Raw genomic sequence first — 24,994 nt, forward strand, 5'->3', positions numbered from 1 at the left:
GCCCAGAAGACTATGCCATAATTTCCCAAAACCTCAAACTTTCTCTCTTTAAAATCCTTTCCTCTTAATCTCTACCATGTGAATATAAAAATCTGGGTTTTTTTTTTACTCAGTTCTAAATTATTCATTGAATAATTTTTTTTTATTTATTTTGTTTATTAAGTCACAATTCTTAGAATTTTTTTTTTTTTTTTTTCTTAATGCTTGACCCATAGGAGCTACCTCTGAATTCATTATGATGGAAGATTTAGGGTACTTTTTTTACTTTACATATTTTAAACTCTGCAAAACATACCCATCTTCACTCTGTTTAAGACCCTGCTTGTTTTATATCCTCTAAGTTTAGCCCATGCAGCCTCTGTCTTTCCAGACTGAGCCTCAATCTTTCTAACAATGACCCCTTCCCAGTAGGGGGAGCAGAAATAAACAAAAACCAATAAAACACTTAGCAGCATTGTTGATTGTGGAGAGAAATATGAACATAATGACTTTTGGGGGGCACTTAAAAACTAAGGAAGAAGTGTTTATTTAAATGTGCAAAATTAAAAAGAACATAGCTCAAAGGGAAAAAGGACATTAAAACCTATTTGTAAACTCTAAATATTATACTAGATCTTGAAATTTTCAAAAGAGTAGAAAAATCTTATTCTCCCCTAAAGATACCGTTAATTCATTCAGTGCCAAATAGTACTGCTTAATTTAGTGGGTTGTTTATTTTGGGTTCTATTTTTAAAATTAGAAATATGCTTTTAAAGGCTACACCTTATTACTTACAGAGCTATTCCAGCATATACATCTATACTTTTGTACTATTTATCCACCTTAAAAATGAATTACTAGTCTAACTAACTTAGCCTTTGAGGGTATAATCATCTCCTTTTCATAGAATGCTTCCAAGGCCTTTTAAAAATAAGGAAATCAACCATTCCTTAGGGAGTAATCTTGTCTCAAAGACATATTTCTTTTTAATTTTTTTCCTGAGTTCCATAAAGATGATATAAAAGGAGAAATAAAGTAAACCCAAAGTGTGCCCGTGAGACTTTACTGACTTTGGGAGGGCTTCAGTGACCTCAGTAAATCACTTTGTAAAGCTTCGTTCTCAGAGTTGATCAAGTTACTAAAAACTGCATTGCAATTACAGCCTTATTATTCAGGTCAGCATCCTTAATTCCGTAAGCTCTCCTTTAGCAATCGCTCTAATGTCAGATATGAAATATTCCTAATCTAACAGGATCATAGTCTTGCTTCTGCTCTGAAGCATTTTAACATTCATTTGAATGGCAGTGTACCCACTAATATTAAGCAGTGGGCTCAGCAAAGAATAAAATATACAAAGAAGCAAACTTACCATCAAACACGTTACTATAATAACAAAGATGCTGAGAAAAATGACAACAGCATAAAATCCTTCTTTGCTCCAGATTCTGTCCGCTTCATGCTGCCCTTGTAAAACATTTTTCTTTAAAAGCAAAACAGAAAGTCCGACGTTAAATGAGAGCTTGAGGAAACTGGCGTTCTTATCAGACACTAAACATATTTTTAGCCTTATTCCATTCAGTGTAGTGCAACACACCTACACCCCCCGCTGCCAGAGCTGCTTCTCAAACTGATCTAAGACAACAGACTGCCATCCTTATATATCGAGAGATTATTTAGTCTCCTATACAGGAGCAAGTGTGCCTGACATGGCATCTGCAGGTCCCAGGCTTTCTAAATATCCCTCAACGTCTCTCTTGGAAACTACCTGGTTCATAGGTAAGAGAGGTCTGTTCTTTTCTGTGTGGAGGAAATTGTTTCTTAAGATTTCCTTACTCTGTTTTAAGTCCCCTCCCACAACATCAGCACCCTGGATTACGTGCTGTACTACCGTTCTTTACTTTTAAACAAAAGTGAAAGAAGTGCAAACAAAAGCTTGTGGTGCATTAATAAATACAGCAACAATGCCAGGATTATTTCCTCCTTTTCTTTCTTCTAATCACACCTTTTGTTTTTAAATGGAGTCTATGCTGTCAAAACCTGACTAAAATATCATCTCAACAATATATATTGTTAGAATATCACATATTTTTCTAAAGTAATAGGGAACATTAAAAAGTTCTGAATTATTGGCAATAAAAGCTAAAACATATAGGTTTATTTTTATTTGTATCATTTTTGTTCCACTTTAGGGGTGGAAGGGCAGAGAAGCATGAATAAAGTGTGCATGACTCTATTACTTTTATTTCATTTTTTTTTAAAGAAGCACATTGACTAAAATCCAATCTTAGAATAAAATTAAATTATACAATTTAGTGACAATATAGATTTACAGTTAATGAAGCTAACTTGAAAGCAAATAGTCCATGATGATGAAAACCATAGAAAGGCTAAATCAAGTCAAATGCTTTAACTCATCTAAAAGTTCATTTTGTTGAAGGTTGCCTTTTTATTCCCTTTAGTGAGAGTACATATCTGTCCTTGGATTTCCAGTGATTAAGAAGGCCTTGAGTAAAACATGCCTTGTAGGTGTCTGAACTTTGAAATCATTGCTAATTTATTCTTAAGGCTTTTAAAAAATAAAATATATCCAACATTTATAAATCAGACAAAAAAAATTTACCTTGAAAAATATTTTATGGGAACTTTCATTCTGGAATGCAAATGTGTTTTGGTGGGAAGATAAGCAAGGCTGAACAGAGAAGATTTTTGAGTTCAATTGTGATTACAAAAATTATCTGGAGAAAGCCTTTATTAATTGCTAAAGTAATCAGGATTCTATTTCCCTTACTTGTAAAACATTGATGTGCTCACTAATTATAATATAAATAGTATCTGGCCTACTTTCTAAGACATAAATAGATGCCTAGATACAAGAAATGATTTAGACATGTATTTTAAAGATATATAAATGATAAATCGATGGATAATCTGAAAACACTTCATTGATAAAATGATTAGAAACCAAGTATCCTGCTGCAAAAAACTTTAGATTCAACTGACAAATTTTCTTTCACCTCTGATATTAGCCGTATCTTTTTTTTTTTTTTATTGTAATGTCTCTATAAGCATAGCTGGAAACTAATAGAACAGAAAACTCTTGCAGAAATCAGGTATAAATATGGAAATGAATTTTTTACGGGCAACAAAATAGCATTCATTGTTTGCTATAAAAGCAAACTAGTTAAGCCTTCAAGTAGGCAGCATAAATTTGTCAAATTTAAGTATAAGGAGTTGAGCTTAAGCCCATGTAAAATTTGGATAAAAAGGGGTGGTTAGGTGGGTGGAAAGAGATTTTGTGTTCCTAACCTGATTGGGTTCATTTTTTTTTTCTTGCTGTAGTTCTATAACTCCTAGAATATCAACATGTTCCTGTCTGCTTAAGACAAACCTGTTTTGTTTTCTTTTCTAACTGAAGCAGTAATGATGAAAGAATTAACTCCCACCCTCCCATTCCCCACTCCCAGTTAGCAAGGCACATGTTTTAAACTCCTAAAACTTAGTCACTGCACTTTCTTGGTAAATAGATCTCTTTCTGAGTCATGCTACTCCTGCTGAACACTACTATATTTGTACAGAGATCTAAAAAACTTGATAAGGGCAGGGTAATAAATAGAAAAGTTTGTAGTTAAGAGCTCACAAATCAAGACTATAATTTACAAGAATCTTCAGTCTAACCTTTGCATAGGGTTAACCTCATGATTTTTATATTTTGTCAGGGGGCCGAGGGTTGAATAATGCAGAGGCTCTGTTGCTGGGTCAAGCCAATGCCACTATATCATCTTTGTGTTTTATTATTTCATAGCTACATTGCTTTGCCCTTTAACTTAGTTGCAGTGAAAGAAGCTGATAGGTTTTATTATTTAAAAATTTGGGCAGTTTTCTGTATAGTTAACAATGACTTCTCTATATCCTGTTTAATAATTTGATGCACTATAGCTCATTCTTCTTTCTTTCTTTTGTCCTTTCTTTCTCTCTTTTTAAATATTTTAATCAATTCTGATCTCAGATGTGGAAGGAGATCCCAAATGCTAGGAAAGATGATTCAGAGATACAGAGAATCTAGGAGATACACCTCTTTAAGAGAGGAAGCTCACAGAATAAGAATGAAGAGCAAGTGTTACAAAGTATCGGGTTAATTTGATTGACTTGGCAGATAAATGAGATGTATCCTATAACAATATGGCTTTGTTGGATAATGCCAAGCTTCCACGGTACTGTGCACAATGTGAGCAATTGTTCTGAATGGTCGAATACAGGTTAATATTGATTGTGTGGCTCCTCAGCACTGTATGGCTAGGTCTATACTAATTAAGACTAGAGTACCTGCTAGTGTTTCCAGTTTGAAGGAATAATCATTAAACTCATACATTATTGTTTATATTTATATGTAATGGTTTTTTTTCTTTGTAAATATTTCATGAAGGTATCAGTCGGCACATTGGACTTTTATTTAAAGAAGGTCACTTTCTCCTTTGAAATATAAGATTTGGAAACTGGAGTAATTTGCAGTTGAACAACAACAAAATTCCTGAATGATTTTTAAAAATGTCAATACAGAGCTTACTGTTTTAATAGGTATTTAATTCATTTTGTAAAAACATTTAATTTCATTTTCCTGGGATTTTACTTATTAGGCAAGAGGAGGTCTAGTTTTATCTGTATGAGTGCCTATAATGTTCTAGATATCATATATAAATATATAAAAGAAATAATGTCTTTTCCTTTAAGAAACAGATTACAAATGAAAACAGATGACTAAACAAAAACAGTTTTCTAGTTGGTATTTTTTTTGTTTCTCAAGAGTCATTTTCAATTTAAAAAATCAAACATATGAAAAAACAACAAAAGCCATATCCTTCCATGAAAGTAATTAATGTAAGTTTAGAAATAGATGCTTTGAGACATCCTTCATGATGTTCTATAATTCATACAAAGGACGAAAAGCCAAAATACCAATGATCCTTTTTTCTGTAAATGAATATGTTGCCATAGTATGTTATAATTTTAAGAATGAAATGTGAAAAAAATGTTGAGGCATAAGTTGTTATAAAACACTAACCACAGAAAACATGAATAAAGATATAAGAAAACTCACAGAATAGCATTCACCAGTTTTAAGCAACTATCAATCAATATTTTTGCAGGGCTCCTTTAGGCTGTATCTATGCCAAGTGCCTCCCCGCTGGGGTGCCTGCTTACTACAAACAGCTTTTCCCTGTTTCTGCATTTAGAGATTCTGGCCAAAGGTCAAAGGGTAATAATGCCTGGCCCCTTCCTCAAACAAAAGGTTCAAACAATCCCTCTGTCCTTCGTGATATGCTCCTTATATCTAATTTGAATACTTCCTCATCTTCTGTAATGCATATTTTCTAAATTCTAGATTTCTAGATTCCAACAATTTTATGAGAAACTATGACATTTATCATCAAATACGCTTTCATTATTCAAGTGTAGTCTATTGTGAGCTATTAGCTCTGTGAGAGGCCATTAAGCTAAGTACTCCACCTTCACTGGACTGGGGTATATTGGAGGATGCCCAGGTACTTGCTTTAAGCCAGCTCTTTTTGCATGGGGAGCTTCTTTTGGTTTGCAAATCTGAGTGACTCAATAAGTTGCTCTATTCTTAAAGCCTTCAGAATGGCTTTTAAACTCAGAATAAAGCAACAGGGAAGGCTGTTTATATGATTCTCTAAAAGCTTATGGGAGGTGGGATACATTTATCCAATGGTCTAAAATTTAAAGAACTGTCCTAGGCAAGATGTGTACCAGTCAGTCTGTGAAGGGCCTGGACTGTGGGAATGGGGTTTGGCTTTGTGCACAAGCAGAACTGCTTCAGATTCAGATGTGGGCAGGGCTGGAAGGAGCCTGGTGGTTCACCTCCTGCTGACCCTCTCCTCTGGCCTCTCCAAAGCATAAGGGGGTCTCTTCTCCAAGGCTCCCATGGCACAGTGTAGTAACTTTATTTGTAGTACTATATTCTTATCTGTTTGTGTCGTATTTGCCCTATTAGTGCATACATTCATTGAGAACAAGCATCATTTATTTATTTGTTTGTTTTCTTATGTGTTTATTTTTCTGGCTTTAGATATTAGCTAGCACAGTACTTGGCTATTTGTTGTTGTTGCTGTCTGTTTGTTTGTTTTGGGACAGGGTCTTGGTCTGTCACCCAGGCTGGAGTGCAGTGGCCTCATCATAGCTCATTACAACCTTAAACTCCTGGGCTCAGGTGATCCTCCTGCCTCAGCCTCCCAAGTAGCTGGGACCACAGTTGCACACCACCATGCCCAGCTAATTTTTAATTTTTTTTTTTTTTTGTAAAGTCAGAGTCTTGCTATGTTGCTCAGGTTGGTCTCAAACTCCTGGCCTCAACCAATCTTCTAGCCTCGACCTCCCAAAGTGCTGGGATTACAGGCTTGAGCCACTGCACCCAGCATGACTATTTGTTGATTCAGTTTTGCTGTTTGTCCATTGCATGCCAGGCACTAAATGAAGGCAACGAAGAAACAGATCAAATGACATGTCACAAACACTCAAAAAACCCACAGTGTAGAGATGAGCCTAAAGACTAATATGGGATAAGGAGTTTTTGTTTTAAGCTTGACGGGAACACAGGGTAAGAAGCATCTTTGTCTGTGGAGGCACAAGGTACACAGTAGACTGATTTTAAGAAAGAGGTATGTAGATGAGTCAATATATACGGAAGCATGGAGGAAGGAGAGAGTATGATGTAGCACAGATCTATCAAGTTTAGAATTGCTGAAACGTAAACTAGGAAAGTGCTGTTCAACAATTATAAAGCCCAGCATACAAAGGACCATATACCATATTAAGAAATCTATACTTCATTCCATAGTATTTTGAAAGCCAAAGAAGAATCATGAAATTAGGAGGGCATGGCCAAATTTACGTTGAGAAAGATTACTTTGGTGGCAGGAAAGAAACCACATTGGGTGTGTTGGGAAAGAGAAGAGAGAGAGGTGCAAAACCAAATGCAAGAAGACCAGTTGGGGGTGGTTGTGACAGTCATGGTTCAATGATGACATATATTCTCATTGTGGCAATTCATCCTGCATTCAAATTACATTTGTCTGCTACCTAGTCTGTGTGAGAATTTCTATATATACTTTAAAAATTCAATCCATATTTCAAGTTTATAAGTGCTATACCCATGTTGGATTTGAAGAAACTGAGGCTCAGGGAGGTTGACACCATGCAAAGGCAGACAACCTCACAGAGATTAAATGGTCTGCCCATGATCCACGCACATTTTACGTGTGGCTTTGGGATACAAACTCCATCTGAGCTCAAGTGATCCTGCTGCTTCAGCCTCCCCAGTAGTTAGGATTACAAACATAAGCCACCATGCCCACCCAGAGCTTTTTATACCATACCTGTGATACTTACTAAAATGAGACGCAGTGTGATTTACTGTAAAGGCAAATAGATTAGGGATCAAGATATCTAGATTTTGGCCTGGGAAGGTATTTAAGACCAGCAGAAAGAGAGAGAAAGAGAGAGAGAGAGAGACAAAGAGAGAGGTCACGAGGTCAGGAGATCGAGACCATCCTGGCTAACATGGTGAAACCCCGTCTCTACTGAAAAATACAAAAAACTAGCCGGGTGAGGTGCCGGGCACCTGTAGTCCCAGCTACTTGGGAGGCTGAGGCAGGAGAATGGCGTGAACGCGGAAGGCGGAGCTTGCAGTGAGCTGAGATCCGGCCACTGCACTCCAGCCCGGGCGACAGAGCCAGACTCCGTCTCAAAAAAAAAATCCATTCAGGAATGAGATGGTGGAGGTGGTAGAGGAAATTTTTAAAAAGTGACAAATTTGGAAAATACTATGAAGAAACATCTATAGTTCTTAAGACTTAAGTTCTTAAGAAACTATAGTTTCTTCAGCAAAAGAAAAATCACATTTCAAATTAATTTCAAATTTATGGGAAAAGGTGAATATCTGGTGACCATTTTGACAATGAAGACAATAAGGAGGGGTGCACCTGTAGAGAAAGAAAGATTTAAATGTATTTTTGTTTTTTTGACATATCAGTTTCAAGTGATCAATTGACAAACACATCTAAATCTTCTTTCTTCTAGAAAATTGACTGGATAAGTCAAAATAAGTTATAAGGCCACTAAGTTTTGAAGAAGAAAAATGCCAAAAAGTGAAACTTTCATATGAAAATGCATTTCCTTAAGAAGTAAACATATACAATGTAAAGATCAGAGAATTCTGACACTCAGGGAAACTTTTATTATCAAATAACATACAATAAACAACTTTCATCTCAAAGCCTCTTGGGGTTGAATTACCATAGCATGCTAACTGTTCACATTTTGAAATGAAATGTTTCATGCAGCAACCTACCTCAGGAGAGACTTCTGTAATTCCAAACTGGGATAAACTTTGATGCAAAACATTGATATTAAGTGAACGAAGAACTTCCTCAGAGGGCAGAGCATCAGAAATCCCTGTTTTTTGGTTTATGGGCGACACAAACAGTTCAATACTGTTCTTCTTTCCCTAATAAAAGCAGAATATTTGTACTTGTTATAGACATTTTAAACAATTTTGGATAATATTTTAACCTTTCCTTTAGAAACATTAAAGGAAGTCAGAATTCTAGAATCCTAAAAGGCTTTGTGGAGATTACATTTATTAGTTATTCTCTGGTAGACTTAATATTACCAGTCCAAAGTCTAAAATCTTCAAATAGCTTTCTTGTAATTAGTTGTCCCTCACCTGCAAGATTTGTAATTTTATATTTCATTGCATGCTGATTCATTTACCATTCTATATTGTAACTTTTTTGATGTAGATTGTTCAGATGTTCCCTGAGTGATTATGTTTAAAGAAGCATTTTAAAATCAAATGAATTAAATAAAATCTGATGTAATAGTAAAATTACATATTAGACATCACCACTCTCTCTATTACTTTTATAACTTGTGTTAATGTGAAGGCTTGGCCAGCTGAAGAAGATGGTGCCAGATGAACTTTGAAATCCTTTTCCTGATTCTGTTCTTCACCTCAAATATATCACACATTTAAAATTGGTCATTTGGTAGAAATGGGTATCTTGTGTAGTGATGTCATGATACTTTTCCTATTAGCATTACCTCATTAGCTGAGATGGAGTCAGAGAATTTCTTACCATAAATGTCTGATATTCTACACACACACACACACACACACACAGCAGATAAAAATGACATGGCCATTGATATTATCTTTACAACTTACACAACACACTAATAGAAGGAAATTATTGTTAGCTTTCTTTCTGACACATGGAGCGCTCTCGTGCTGGAAAGTTTTCTTTTAATGTGCGAATTTTAGCTGGGTATAAAATGAAGTATCAGTTTACTACTAGCAAGCCAGTAAAAGTTTTTTCATGTTTGCAGAGAACAACAGACAATAACTAAATACTGATGTGAAACATGTTTATAACAATTAAATAGTTTGTGACCTAATAACTACAGTAGGTACAGAGCACTTGAGTTGTGTGTAACATGCTTCTATTTACCTTAAATCTCTTATCTCATTTATTGCTCAAAACACCCCTAAGCGATGGGTATTATGATTATCTCTATTTTACAAATAAAACGTAAGTGGCTTGGCCACATTCACACAGATGGAATATGACCACACTGGAAATGAAGTATGGTTTTATCTGTCTCCAAAACACATGCTGTTAATCATCATGCTTTGCTATCTCAGGTATTGTAACTCTAGGTGTTATAATAAGTACTTTTAACTATGCTACTAACATTCTCTGAGGATATGATAAGCATATCTCTTCCTCAGTCTGGCAAATCCCTCCTTCATCCCTGCAAACAGCTATTATGCTCATTAAACCTAATATGTATAAAAGTATATCTAAGATATCTATATCATCTCTCTATATATCTTAGCAAAATATATGTGCACAGGTTGATACATACATATTTTTATATGTATATATACAAAAAATCTAGATCTAGATCCAAAACTTTTTTTTTTTTTTTTGAGATGGAGTTTCACTTTTGTTGACCAGGCTGGAGTGCATCTCTGCTCACTGCAACCTCCACTTCCTGGGTTCAAGTGATTCTCCTACCTCAGCTTCCTGAGTAGCTGGGATTATAGGCACCTGCCACCAGGCCTGGCAAATTTTTGGCATTTTTAGTAGTAGAGATGGGGTTTCACCATTTTGGCCAGGCTGGTCTTGAACTCCTAACCTCCAGCGATCCACCCTCCTGGTCTCCCAAAGTTCTGGGATTACAGGTGTGAGCCACCGGGTAACTTTCACTCATTCAGGGGAATGTTGTATTTCTTCTTCTTGGTACGAGTTAAAACTTTTTAAAAGCTTGTTTACTTCTAGAACATTATTGATTCACAGGATACAAGTTTTTATGAAGAAATGAAACAACTCACTCTCCACACACAGAAAAACTAAAAAGAAACATAAACCCCAAACCAAAACAAAAAGCAAATTCCCTCCATCGTGAATGCAGATTGATGCAGTAGAAAGCCAAGCTCCATGCAGCAGAAGCACAGCAATTTAAGGCCGGGGGAACGTGGAGTCCTTGCTTGGACTCCCATTGCAGTGGACATTAAGAACAATTTAAAACCTGCACAGTGATCCCAAAGTCCCTTTTCACATAAAACTAAGGTGACTAGCTTTTTACAAAGAGACAGTCATCTGATCTGAATTGCTTTTTTTTGGCCTTTGCTCACACCCATTTTCCAGTGCAGATGGGAACATGTAGTTGTATGATATCCAGGTTCCCAAACACCAAGGAAAGAGAAGAAATAATGGATGTGGGTGATTGATTGACAGACAGGCCTTGACTGTGTACTATACAACAGATCCTTTGGGTTGACTTTTTTTTTTTACCCACTCAGATGCCCATTCAAGTTTTCTCTTGGTTTTCCTGGACTACCAATTCCTGCATTCCATCTGGGCTGCAGTCCTCAGGGTCAGTTCTTCTTTATTCTTTGTTTAAAATGCCCTGCCTTCGGCACTCAATGTCCATTGTTCTATTGATATACTTGAAAGGGTTTTAACAAATGATGTCTGGAAACTGCCTTACCTGATATAGAAGCTTTCACTCTAATGGAGAATATTTTCAGAGTAGTGCCAGTTGGTAAGGCAAGTGTTTTGGACCCTTTCATACTTACCACAGGACCTAGCCTTGAACTATGACAGAGTTAACAAACTTCCGTTATAAAGGGCCAGATGATAAATAGTTTAGGCTTCATGAGCCAATCTTTTGTAACTACTGAACTCTATCACTGTAACATAAAAGTCACCATGGGCAATGGGTAGATGAGTGGATATGGCTTGTTTCATACAATTTTATTTGCAAAAACATGATGTGCCAGATTTGGCTCATGAGCCATACAACTATAGCACGAGCCCTTTAGTGATTAAAAAAACCACACACACACAGCTTGAATTTTGGGAATGCGAAATGTGGGTATCTTACAATGAGGCGATTGATATGCACTTGCTGGGGTAAGAGTCCTAAAGCTGCAGCCACTCCTTGGCGGAAGATCCGAAGCAAGGTTATGTTCAGTTTGTTTACATCCATTTGCAGTGTCTGGAAAATAAGGACAAAAATAAATCCAAATTATAGTATTAATAAGTCTTTGGTTCAGGACATTCAGTTTTTGACTGATGACTGACCACAGTTTCTGTGACTCTGCTAAGTTTACAATAATAATGCTTTATTGCATTTTTGATAGAAATAAAATTATAGGAACATTGCATGTGAAATTTTAAATGGTATTAGTTAAAAAGATATATACACCATGGAACATTATGCGGCCATAAAAAGAATGAAATCATGTCCTTTGCAGCAACATGGCTGCAGCCAGAGGCTATTATCCCAAGCGAAGTAATGCAGAAACAGGAAACCAAATACTGCATGTTCTCACTTGTAAGTGCGAGCTGAACATTGAGTACCCATAGACATAAAGATGAGAGCAATGGACACTGGAGACTGCTAGAGGAGAGAGGAAGGGAAGGGGGTGAGGGACTGCCTATTGTGTGCTGTGCTCACTGCCTGGGTGATGGGATCATCTGCACCCTAAACCTCAGTGTTATGATACAGTGTTCCCATGTGGCAAGCCTGCACATGTACCCTCTGAATCTAAAATAAAAGTTGATTTTTTTAAAAAAAGATGGTATATTATATAATAATGCAATTTGTCTAGCTATAATAAAAAGCACAAATGAATGGTCAATTCATAAAGAATTTCATTGAAATGGGCCTTGAATAATTTTGCTTTAGTTTAGTTCCAGATGACAGAATGGAATCTGTGGCCAAGTGTATTTCAGTTATCCATCTTCAATTTGTGTTCATACAAGTCACAGAGAGAAAGATGCTGTGTAAGTTCCATAAGGCCTGTCTTGGCAGTTTCTATACATAGTGATTTGCCACCAGTGCAAGGCAAAAGAATGAGGTGCAAGAATACATTTTCAAACTCTGGTAAAAATGCCAGTGGTACTGATGATTTGATCTAAGATAAGCAATTCTTATTTAGTTGTTTGGGCAAACACTCAACTTTCAGGTTTGCTTAGGAAAAAATCTAAATATTAAAAAATTCCTAAAATACAAATCAAATTATGATAATGATATCATAATTATCATAATAGTAATAATAACCTTAACTGAAGCCCCAGCATGATTACTACACTGAAATCATGAAGTAGTTTACTGTATATATTTTCAAAAATGCCTCATTAGTCATTTGAGAGATACTCAAGGTAGGGAAACCAAATCTTTATGCATTTCTTTTATTCTTATAATACTTAATTCACTAATTTGAACATAGTAGGCTATCAATAACTGTTGAATGGCTGCAATATCACCTGTTCTGTAAAGTTAGGCATCCTTGTGAGTACGCACTTCTCTAATAATGAGATTGGTTTCCATGTGCAATCTCCTATAGAGTAGGAACTCTTTAGGGGAACTTTCCTTAGCTTGCTTTAAAAAGAGTTTAATACTGTTTCAAGAATTTATAATCTCATAAGGAAATACCATAATATATCCTCTATTTTGTACCTGCAAGTAGGTAATAAATAAGGGATTGGAAGCTGGATTAAATGTTCAATGCTACAGGAATCAGACAGAATTTGGGAGGTCAAAAGAGGTATAGGGTTCCCAGTCAAGATGATGGGCCCAGCTAAAGCTCCAGCCTGCATTTCCACCTTAGGGTCTCTCAATGCTTGCATGGAGGCAGGGGCCCTAAGGTTTGGTTAATTTAGGCATCTGGAACTGGACTCCTTGTGAAAAATTAAGATCCAGAAAACGGCAGAATCATTGAAAAAGTCTACCTAAGAGAGCCCAATAATAGGCAACAATTTGCTTTTGGGGAGGAGAAATAAGAATGATGTTGGAGTATATAGAAAGCTATGTCAAACACAATCAGTAACACTTTAACATTTTTTCAAATTTATTTATTTTTTAAGCTTAAAGCAACAGAAATTTCTTGTCTTGTTGTACTAGAGGCTAGAAGTCTGAATCAAAGTGTCAGCGGGGCCATGTTCCCTCTTAAATTTGTAGGGGAGAATCCTTCCTTGCTTCTTCTAGCTTCTGGTGTTTGCCAGCAATCCTTGGGATTCCTTGGCTTACAGATATATCACTCTAATCTTTGCATCTGTCATCACTTGGCTCTCTTCTCCCTGTGTCTTCACATCATCTTCCCTCTGAGTCTCTGTGTCCAAATTTTCCCTTTTTATAAGGGCCTTGTTATAATGGATTAGGAGCCCTCCCTACTCCAGTAAGACCTCATGTTAACTTTTGTTACACCTACAACAACGTTATTTCCAAATAAGGTCACATTCTTAGGTACTGGAAGGCTAGAACTCCAACATATGAATTCTGGGGTGGTGGTGAGGTAGGATGCAATTCCACCTTTAACAAGGAAAAAGTCAGAATTCTGAGGAATGAGGTTGCTAATTTGTAGCCAGAGAATTGACCAAGAACTTTAGTAATTTTGCACGTTTTCTTTTAGGCTCTGAGTCAATACAAGCAGGAAGTTCAGCTGGTTCCCTGGGTGTTCGTTCTGGTTGGAGAGCTGTTTGGGAGGCTGGGAAGGTCCATCAGAAGCATAATTCTATTCCAGAGGTGGCTTGGCAGATGGAACATATCATGGGTAAAGGCAGTGGTAAACTCTTGATGAGGCAAAGAAAGAGGTAGATGAATCCAGACACAATTTGAAATAGACCTTTCTGTTCCAGGTTCACTTCTCAGCATGTCACAGAAAGCAATTCCTACTAGATCTGAGGAAAGTGACTTCTCTCTCAACGGAATGTTACCTACTTCCAGAGAGTAATAATTTTTTATTAAATAAAAAGCATCTAATGGTACACAAGTGTTTGCTACATTATTTTCTGTTTTTTTAATAGTCTAAATACGTATCCAGTATATAACAGAATATTTTAATGCAGAAAGTAAGACTTGAAGCCAACCTTAAAGGACAAGTAGGATTTGGAAATGCAGTGATGAGGAAAACAGCAGTATACTGTTAAACACAATAGACGCATCTACCTGGCATACCTGGGAGACTAGAAAAACTCAGTCCACCTGGTCATCCTGAGAAATAGAGGCTTCCTTTCATCCGTGGCCTGTTTTCATCTCTGCCAGACTGCAGAAGCTGCCATTAAAGATGAGACACTGTATTGGATACTCTGTCTACTCCCCTTCCCTTGCAAGGTCAAAGATGGATTCCTAAGTTTTCTCAAATGGTGATGTGTAACCTCTATCTCACCAGCAGTGTTTGTTAGGCAGGGTGAGCTGGCACACAGTGTGCCTGAATCCCCAGAGGCAGGATTTGGAGCCAACTGTCTATGCTGGGAACCCACAAGGCCCCTCAAGGGGGTTGTGTACACACTGGAGAACTCAATTCCCAAGGCCATGATTAACTTGAGGCTTGTAACTGTGGAAACACTATTAAAGTCTCAGACTGAAATGGTAAATGGGAAGTGAAATGGGAACTAAATGATTTAAAAATCACTGAAAAAAGGCAACTTTGCAAAAATATAAAAGCTGTACATCTGAAACAGAAATTTAGACTACCCAACTATAGTGAAGAAGTGAGTTGAATTAGTTGAAATTGAAATCATCTGGTTCATTGCATCAAAACATTTGAATGATTTTCCTCAGTTCTCTGCTTGCCTGCGAAAAGTTGCATTGATTTTGTAGAGCATGCACAGATTTCTGACTATTCCCCATAAAAATAGTGATGCTAAAATATACTACAGACAGATATCTATGTATTTGAAGGCCTAATATGTGCCAGGCATTACATATGAGTGCCATTTGAGAAAAAGAAAGGATTCTAGACAAAAATGAGAATTTTATTTTAGACAAAGTAAAAAATATATGACTTTATATAGTTAGAAGATATATGCTACCTCCTTCTCTCTGGATAGATGCTAGAAATGCACAGCCTCTCCTCATCCTATCATGTGAAATCGTAACAAGTATGACAGGATATACATTTTCACAGCAGTAACAAGGCAACAGCTTTCAAGTTGCTGTACAACATTCTGCGATATATTTTTGTTTGGATTCTAAACCTGTTTGGTCATTTCTAACATTTAATGTACAAATGATTTGGGATTTTAATTTCAAAGAGATTAAAATGTTCTTTCCAAATGCAAATGGTAAGCCACTTTACAACACTAAATAATTTCAAATAGTTACTACATAAGAACAATTGAGTATTTAAATTGTTATTACAAATATATAAACACACAGAAAAAAATTTAACATACAAAACTCAAAGATTTCCAATTCTACCTATATTTAAATATAACCGGACCTCTGTCTTGTTAGATTCCTTTGTCAGTTCCCCACTACTGTTCCCCTCCACAAAGGAAATACTACTTTATGACAAGACTTTCTTTCTTTGGTCCCCAGACTGTCCACCAAAGTAGTTAAAGCCTATGGGCCTTAGGTACAAATAGAGGTGATTGGATTGAAGAAATGTAGCACTTTTAGGTACCAGCATTATGTTTGAATTATAAGTATGTGGTTGGCTTTTAGCTATTTACTTTTTAAAGGATAATTGAATCATTTTTGCCTGGCAGGGAGGCAGTTAGTCCCCTCCTGAAGTTATTAGGCAGCCTGGTCTTTCATTTGGTCATACCCAGTAAGAGTCATGACCACACCCAGTGGTCCAGTTAGGGGTCCAAGGCCAAATGTCCATCTCTCTTACTAAGAGATGCCTCAAGGCTCCTTAGAGAAGTGCTGTCTCAATTCCCAACAGCCACAAAAGGACCCAGCTTCCTTGAGGACCAAAGCTTGCTAGAAGAAATCCACCCACTTCTTTCTAACTCTAATGTGCCCCTCAACCCTTTTTTTTTAAAAACCTGGAATCTTTAACTCCATTCTTGGCCAAGGAGTTGGAATGGCAAGAGATTTCCAGGAATAAAACCAAATGTTCTCTGTTTATGCCTTTGAACTGAATAGAGGACCCTGACCTGTCACAGACATTTTATACTTTCACCCTTTCCTTTTTCACAGTTCTCTGCATTTGTCCTCTGCTATTAGTCACAGGCTAATTATTTTTCTTTCTATATTACACATTTCCACCTTACTCAGGGTCTTACACCTGCTTCCCTCTTCCTAAATGTCCCACTTACACTTCAAACTTAACATTACTCAGACTGAACTTACCTTTCTCCTTCTTCCTATCCACAATCAAATTTGCTTCTCTTTCTACACTCACGTAATGGAAATGAGCTATCATATTTGGGTACCATCCCGACTCTTCCTTCCTTATTCTTCACACCACCACCACCATGACATCCAATGAATAGTCAAGTTCTGTCTGTTCTACCTGCTAAATATTCCTTGAATGTTGAACCCATATTCTCTTTATCTATATTTCCATCATTTTAGTTCAGATCATCATCATGACTAACTGGACTATTTGACTAGAATCCTAATGGGTTGCCAGTTTTCTGTGGTCTCTAATTAATTCCCCATATGGACATCATAGTTATCTGTGTAAAATGCTATCCCAATCAGGCTACTATTCTGTTCAAAATACTCTGAGATAATCTCATTTTCTAATGAATGATTTTTAACTCCTCCATGCACCAAATTTTCCCTGTCCTTCCAGTCTTAACCTCTTACACCTTTCCACCACACACGTCATACTCCAGGCATCCCTAAGGTTTATTAAACACGCCACGACCTTTTCACATTGTCAGTACACCCGGGGATCAGTGCTAGGGGCTCTTCCTTCTCCTTGGAGACTCAGCCTTTTTGCTACCTGGAATCTTTAGCTCCAGGTAGAAGAGTTAATGATTCCAATTCAAGATTCATGGTTAGCAAAGACCATTCTGTCAGCCTTCCCTGACTTCCCCTTCCTTTGTTGTTCGTTTCAGTTCTCCAATAGTACTGTGTTGGACTTGAGGATTTTTTTGTTTACATTTTCATAATAAAAATATCATGCTTACTACAACAAAATTTAAGGTACAGATAGATATATGGTAAAAAGTGAAAATATGATTCCCCTTCCTAACCCTTCATCCTAATCCCCAGAAATAACCCTGCTAACCATTTCTTGTGTATACTTCCAAATATTTTCTGTGTGTACATGGTATAAAACTATGTGTATATATCATACATAATATATATTACTATTAAATACAAATAGGATTGAACTATAAATTTTGTTCCACAACTTTTTTCATTAATATATCTGAGATACAGTTCTATATTTATAATATATACCATCATCAAATATCATGCTTTGATTCTCATCTAATAATTTCTTATTTTTAAGATTAGTTTATTCCACTCATTTCTGTTATTTCAACAGATTTAGATGTGTTTTATTACTTTATTTTGTTTTTATTCTTCCTTAGTTTTCTGCCTTTTGCTATATTTTCTGTGTTTTAGTTGTTATTCTACTTTTTTCTTCCCATGTCTATATTTATAACATAAAATAAGGCATAAAAATATATTTAAGCCATTATTTCTTGATTTATAAAATTTAGGAAGTCTTTATTAACTTCTGCCATGAAAAATGAGAAAATATACCACTCTTCCCACCAATTCTCATAACCTCCCAGTTTTTGTAATTAAATTACTATTTCTATATTGTTATATCTAATGATATTGACATTATATTCTGTGCATTAGAGACTACCCAGAATTCTCTATGATCAATATAAGTGAAAGTAAAGTGATACTTTCAGCCTTAGGCAGTTAACAATGAGGATGCCTTCTCCACCCTCTCTCTCTCTCTTCCTTCTGTCTACAAGCTGGATGGGTCCAGGGTCACCCTAAAACTGCATTAAAAATGGTAGAACTACACAAAGGAAGATATCTGAGCCCCCAGATCACTGCATGGATCAGAGGGTCCCAATCAGAAACCCACATTAAGTAGTGACCTGAGTTAAAAACAAACTTTTATTGTGTTAAGCCACTAAGATACGGGCATGTGTTAGCACTGCTTATGCCGATGAATATGTGCTGAAACCATAATTTCTACAGTTCTATAGTGATAGTTACATATTCAAATGGATTCAATGCTCATGACCAGTCTTTTATTTTTAGAAGGATGTCACCATTCTTGAATTCTATATTTTGATTTATCTGTTTTTCAGCTGGGTTTCATATCAAATCACTTCTTTCAAGTGAGGCTCATGAGTGCTCTATTTCCTGAGGCGTTATATGTTTGTGAATATATTTATGATGCTTTTAACAATAAATAACAGCTTGGCTGGATATTAAACCCCTGATTCAATCTTTATTTCTTTTTTTTTTTTTCTCTTTGAACTCTGCTGCTATTTTCCAGTGCCTTCTGGCACTGAGAGTTGCTGTGAAAAATACTCTGGCCTGAGGCTAGTCTGTCTTGTAGCTCACTTGCCTTTCCTGTCCCTCGTCTCATAGAAATCTTTATCTTTAAAGTTAGAAAACTTCACCAGGATATTTCTTTGGGTTGATAGTGCCTATAATGTGGTATGCCCTTATAGTCTACAGATTTCTATTATACATTTGAATGATTTTTCATCTAAACCTTTTGGTCTCATCTTCAAAGACACTAATTATGCAATTATATATTCTTCGTGTTTCTATCTCAGCACATTATTTTATGCACTTATTTTCTCTATATTCTTTGTCTTTCTATCTCAGCACATTTTATGTGCTTATTTTCTCTAAACGCTTGTATGTTTTTATTCAGCTAAAATTCTTTCAAGTCTGCACTCTATGTCCTTATATTTTTTTCAGCAGAATCTTTCCTATTTCTTTTGTTTTAAATGTGATTTCAATTTCTCTAATTTTTTTTTTTTTTTTTACTACAGTCATTTATCTTCTGAATTCTGACAATTTATTCTTTGTGATTGTTGTAGACAAGATATGGACTGTCTTGATTGTATCCGACGGGAGATGACACAAAACTTGTGTTTATAGTTTCTTGGTCTTTTGCATTCATTTTTGTTTTTGTTTGCTTTTTAGATGGAGTTTTCACTCTTGTTGCCTAGGCTGAAGTGCAGTGGCGCAATCTCGGCTCACTGCAACCTCCACCTCCCAGGTCCAAGTGATTCTTCTGCCTCAGCCTCCTGAGTAGCTAGGATTACAGGCATGTGCCACCACATCCAGCTAATTTTTTTTTTTTTTTTCGTATTTTTAGTAGAGACAGGGTTTCACTACGTTGGCTGGGCTGGTCTCGAACTCCTGACCTCAGGTGATCCGCCCACCTTGGCCTCCCAAAGTGCTGGGTGTACAGGGGTCAGCCACCATGCCCGACCCTCCATTCATTTTTAAGTCTTTTTTTTTTCTTTCAGGAGTTCAGCTTCTGTTTCTCTCTTAAAATCCTGCAATAACTTTCTATCCTGTTTAGAGTTAAATTCCATCATGTGGGCTCACAAGGCCGTGCTTTATCTGACTCCTAGTAGCTGTGAGCTTCATCTCATAGACCTTTTTCAAGGCACTCGGTCCTTTTTCCAGTTCCTATGCTCATTTTCCCCTTATGGGCTTGGCGTGCACCTGCCTGCTGCCTGGGAAAGTGTTCACCATTTCTGGGTGGGGGCTCCTTCTGGTTGTTCAGCTCTGTCTTAACATCACTTCCTCAGAGAGGCCTTCCCAGCCTGACCACTCTCTATTAGATCACCCTGCTTTCTTTTCCTCATAGCATTTAATACTAGCTAACAGTTTCTTGTTTACTTTATTGTATAATCTTACTTTACAAAAATCTGGGCTCCATTGTTGTGGGTCCTTGTTAGTCTAGTTCTCTGCTGTCTCCTCAAGACCCGAAACAGTGCCTGGCACATAGTAGGTATTTAATAAATCCTTGTGAGATGAAGGGACACATGAATCATGATAACCAACACTGTAGTTATCAAGTGAAAGAATCTGAGTTATATGATAGGCTTGGAAGGGGTAACAAACCCAGGCCTCATGCTTGAGGAAGGTATGTTCAATTTAGTTTACCTGTAATACTGAATCATTAAAAAACACAAATTTAGCACAATTTGCATTTGATTTAGAATTAACATGGCTCTGACACTTTGACTACGATAACATTTAAGAGGGAGCAAAATCAAATTTAGTCTCATCAACTGTTTGAAACTCACTTTTTTTTCTTTTTCTTTTCTTTTTTTTTTTGAGACGGAGTCTCGCTCTGCCACCCAGGCTGGAGTGTAGTGGTGCAATCTTGGCTCATTGCAAACTCCGCCTCCTGGGTTCAAGTGATTTTCCTGCCTCAGCCTCCCAAGTAGCTGGGACTGCAGGCGCCCACCATCACACCCAGCTAATTTTTGTATTTTTAGTTGAGACAGGGTTTCACCATGTTGGCCAGGATGGTCTTGATGTCTTGACCTCATGATCCACCTGCCTTGGCCTCCCACAGTGCTGGGATTATGGGCGTGAGCCACCGTGCCCAGCTGAAACTCACTTTTAGTAGGCAATATCAATATATATTTTATGCTGTATTGATTGTACATGAAATTCAAATGTATCCAGTGTTAGTGCCCATTTTTTGCTGATTTGAGTTTTAAAATTTACCTAATTATATAAGTTAATGCATATGATAGAACATTTAGAAAACAAAACGAATTAGAAAAGAGAAATAAGTATTATTTATTTTGGGATAATCATGTATCCCATCACCCTGGGATAAGGTTGTGGTATTTTTAGTGTTTTTTTTTTTCTGATACATAGGTTATATCATATAATGTATATATGTATATATGCATATACCCACATATATCATACAAATATTTATCCATTTTCATGTGATGTTATAGCTACTACATTTCTATGGCTTTCCACTTTCCATTATATTGGGAGGAAACACTTTGTTACCCAGTCCTGATGTTTTATTCTGTGTGGTAGCAGTTTTAATATAATAATATTCCTGGATTCTTCCTCTTGTCAGTCTCCCTAGGAGAGGGAAAGTGACTTGTGTAATTGGTGCATTTGGAATAAGATAGTAGGGCATGTGTAGCTCTGTGCTTTCCTTTAGGGTTCTGCCTGCCTGTAAAGACCGTATAATCTGGTCTGTTCTTTGCAAATGGTAAAGTAAGCCCCAAGGCCATTGTCCCTGCAGGGGAGTGCTGCGGTTTACCATTGCTGCCTGTGACTGGTGAGAAAATTTGCTTGAAGGAGATGCAGTCATAAAAGAATATCACTTTCATACTTTGAAGTCACAAATTCAGCAGCTCTGTCAGCAATAGAATTGACATTTTGATCTCTGTAGGCCCAATTCCTCTGTCTTTTTCAGGCAGGAGAGAGAGCTGTTATGTCTTGGTCCACTAAAACACCAATACTAGGCACCAAAAAGTCAGACAAAAAAAATGGGCTCTACAACTTTACAATTTTTCTTGCTAGGTGGCCTTATTTCAGCACAGATATCTATGCCTGTAGACAGGTCAGAGAAACATCATGGTAAATGGTGTTATGGAAGTCAGGAGTAGAGAGTTTCCAAAAGAGGTTTCTCAACAGAGCCAGATACTGCTGGAGGTTAAGGAAAATGTGAGAAGAAAAAGGCTGTCTGATGTGTTAATGAGTAGGTAATTGGAAGCCTTTAAGTCCTGATTCTCAAAATGTGATTCAAGGTGCATCGGGAGGCCATGTGATCCTCACTGCAACTCACATGAAAAGTACAAGTTCCTTGTGCAGCCATATAGGTGCATTCTATACAACTGCAGACTTTTTTTATGCCAAAGGGTTATTGAGTGAGTTTTTAAGGGTTGGTACAATTTGGTCTTAGTAAACTAAAATTAGTATGTTGTTAGTATATTGACCCTTTTAAGAGGTGAAGGAGTGAGGTATAATGAAGAAATAGGCAGGACACCCAGACTAATTTTGGTCAGAACGAAAGGGTAAAGATAGGATGGGAAACAGAGAGAATACATTTTTTCCCCATAGTTTTAAATAACTATGACCTTTATACTACAGCAATAGTGTCTTAGATGACTTACTCTTCCTTCTTAAGCTCCCTATATTACTGATGAGCTACCCCTTTTAACACATGAAATAACAATACTAACAGTATTGATAAGAATAATTCGTTGAGACATTTCATAAACAGTTGCAATACCAACTTCATGAGTTTTTCATATCTTTGCTCAGTTGTTATGATCAATTGATAAGCTAATTAAAACAATTCACAAAAGAGCTAAATGGGTATTGATAGAGAGTGAGAAAAGATACCTAAATTTCTTGTTTATAAAGGGTAAGATCTTGTGGACAAGGACAATATTCAGGAGCTTCTTGAATTTTGTGCTCACACATTTAAAAGTGCTTGCCTGTTTTCTAAACTGCTAGGGAGCCTGAGCACAGCTTAACAAAATAAATGTGTTCGTGTGTGCAGATGTTGCAGGTAGGTGAGCAAATACCAATCAAAAACTGCCACAGTATCAAATAATAGTTAAGATAGGGGTTAGTAAGGCAGACTTGGGTTCAAACCTGGGTTGAGTGGCCTTGGTCAAATTTCTTCTTAGTAGAAGAAAATGAGGCTCACTTTCTTCACCTGACACATGCATCCTTTTCATAGTCTTTAATGTGGACCCTACATGAGCTATTGATAGGGGATCTTTGGGGTGTCGATTTTCTGGCCAGAAACCTCTGTGGCTGGTGGCACCTTTGCCCAAGTTCTTGTTCTGCATTCAGTAAGAATGAGGTATGCAGACAAGTGAAGGGTGAACAAGACAAAGACGAGCTTTATTAAGTGTTAGAACAGCTCAAAGCAGACCCACAGTTGATAGCTTTTCTCTGTAGGCTGGTCATCTGTGGAGTGTTCAGCTCTCAGCAGAGAGGAGGCCCTGGAGAGGGTAGCTCCTCTCTGCTACGGGTGGTCCAGACATCTACTGCTGTCAACAGAGAGGAGGCCCTGGAAAGGATTGTTCCTCTCTGCAGCTGGTAGTCCCATCTCTCCAGGTCTCTGAAACTCTCAGTAGAGAGGGTAGCTCCTCTCTGTAGCTGATTGTTCTGTCCTCTCCTACTTTCAGCAGAGAGGATAGCTCCTGTCTGCAGCTGGTTGTCCCCTCTCCCTCTTCATCTCTCCACCCTCTGCCTGCTCTGGCTGAGGCCTTTATGGGCCTCAGAGGGTGGGGAAGTGCATGCTAATTGGTTCATAGACAGCCATGGGTGGGCCCAGGAAAAAGCACCATGAGCTCCTGCTCTGGGTCTGCAGGACTGGCAGACCCGGCCCCCAGGCTTTACTGGGGACCTGCCATTTTCTGACCAGAAGGCTGCCTCCCATGGCCATCCATGGTGCCCAGGCTGCTAGCACCAAGAGACACCTGCAGGTCAGCACCCAGCTGCCCCCAGTCCCCCTTTAGTTTCCCCTCTTTTTGGCACCCAAAGTCTGGAGGGTGTAAGGCTGTGTGGGGCTGACACGTCAGCACTGCCCTGAGCCTGTGCACACAGCTTGGGCTGTGACAGAGCCTGGGCTCAGCCCCAACCCTGCTCCCAGATGAGAGCAGGTGCCCAGAGTAGGGAGAAGTCAGGTAGCAGAAACAGGCACTCCAGCCTGCAAGGGTAAGAATGCAGGGATGCCTGGGTCTGCAATCCCGGTTTGGGTGGTTGCAGCTGGGGGCAGAGGAAGCAGGTTCCTGCTTGCCCGGTGGAGCAGGAGGCCTAGATCCGCAGCCCTGACTTGGGCAGCTGCAGCCTTGCCCAGGAGGGCGGGGCTTCTGCCTACTCCCGGCTCCTGAGAGCACAGGGGTGCCCAGGTTGCAGCGGTGGCCTGGACACCTGCAGTTGCACCTGTGGAGCTCCCACTTGCCAAGTTGGAAGTGGCAGGGCTCTCGTTTATGCCGGCTCCGCAGGCTCCATGGAGCAGGGTACCTGGCCACGCCCCCTGGCAGCCTGAGGCGGGGGCTCCAGGTCCTTGCTGGGCCTGCGCTAGTAGCGGGGCTGGATGAATGCTGCCGAGAGCTCTACCTGTCTCTCGGAGCTCCCCCTGTGGCCCGGAAGCTCAGGGGCTAGCCAGAGCTCCCCCTTGCCCCAGCACAACCCAGCCCCGCCCCAGTGGGCGGTCACTAGGGCAGCGGGCTGCTGTTGGGGGGGCTCTGTCTGCCTCCTCCCGATACCCTCCCTGCAGCGGCCCAGGCGTGATGGCAGCCACCGCACCAGATGGCCACCACTGACGTCACTATTAGCTATAAAACAGCTAGAAGTGGCAGATAAAAGGTAACAGTAAACTAGGCTTGAAGATATGTGTTTACTACACATCAATGTTGACAATGATTAGCTTAGTGACTTCTTTGAATATTCAGTACAAGGGGAAATGGAGGAAAAACTTTGTTGATGAAATGAAGATCTTGAACATAGTAACCAGAATAGTAATAATATCAACATTAAAAAGTGGCCTGATTGGATTTGCAGTGTTTACAGTTACTGATTATTACACTTGTCAAGGAGCTTTCACCAAAAGTCAATCAGAAACTCTAGGCCCCAGGAAAAAGCAATGGTCAAAACAATTTGGTTTTGCTGAAATGCTATCATTTGTTTCTGGAGAGAATATATATATTCGAGGTTGAAGGTCAAAACGACACATTTT

The 24,994-nt window shown here is 38.2% G+C and overlaps 1 protein-coding gene across 4 annotated transcripts in view; it reads right to left on the reverse strand.

Annotated features, from left to right (window-relative positions):
• The window catches only part of PTPRR (protein tyrosine phosphatase, receptor type, R), a 294,565-nt gene that overhangs the window by 130,173 nt on the left and 139,398 nt on the right, over positions 1-24,994 (reverse strand). For 2 of the 4 annotated variants that reach the window (XM_011929328.1, XM_011929329.1), the window contains 3 exons: positions 11,446-11,559; positions 8,345-8,500; positions 1,349-1,459 (listed from right to left, as the gene is read on the reverse strand). In XM_011929328.1, coding sequence (XP_011784718.1) covers positions 1,349-1,459; positions 8,345-8,500; positions 11,446-11,559 — 381 coding nt within the window. Of the gene's footprint in view, positions 1-1,348; positions 1,460-1,744; positions 1,925-8,344; positions 8,501-11,445; positions 11,560-15,545; positions 15,567-24,994 lie in introns of those variants that run through there. The other 2 variants (XM_011929330.1, XM_011929331.1) reach the window with 2 other exon arrangements.

This window comes from Colobus angolensis, unplaced genomic scaffold (assembly GCF_000951035.1).
Source record: "Colobus angolensis palliatus isolate OR3802 unplaced genomic scaffold, Cang.pa_1.0 Scaffold80, whole genome shotgun sequence".
NCBI lineage: Eukaryota > Metazoa > Chordata > Mammalia > Primates > Cercopithecidae > Colobus > Colobus angolensis.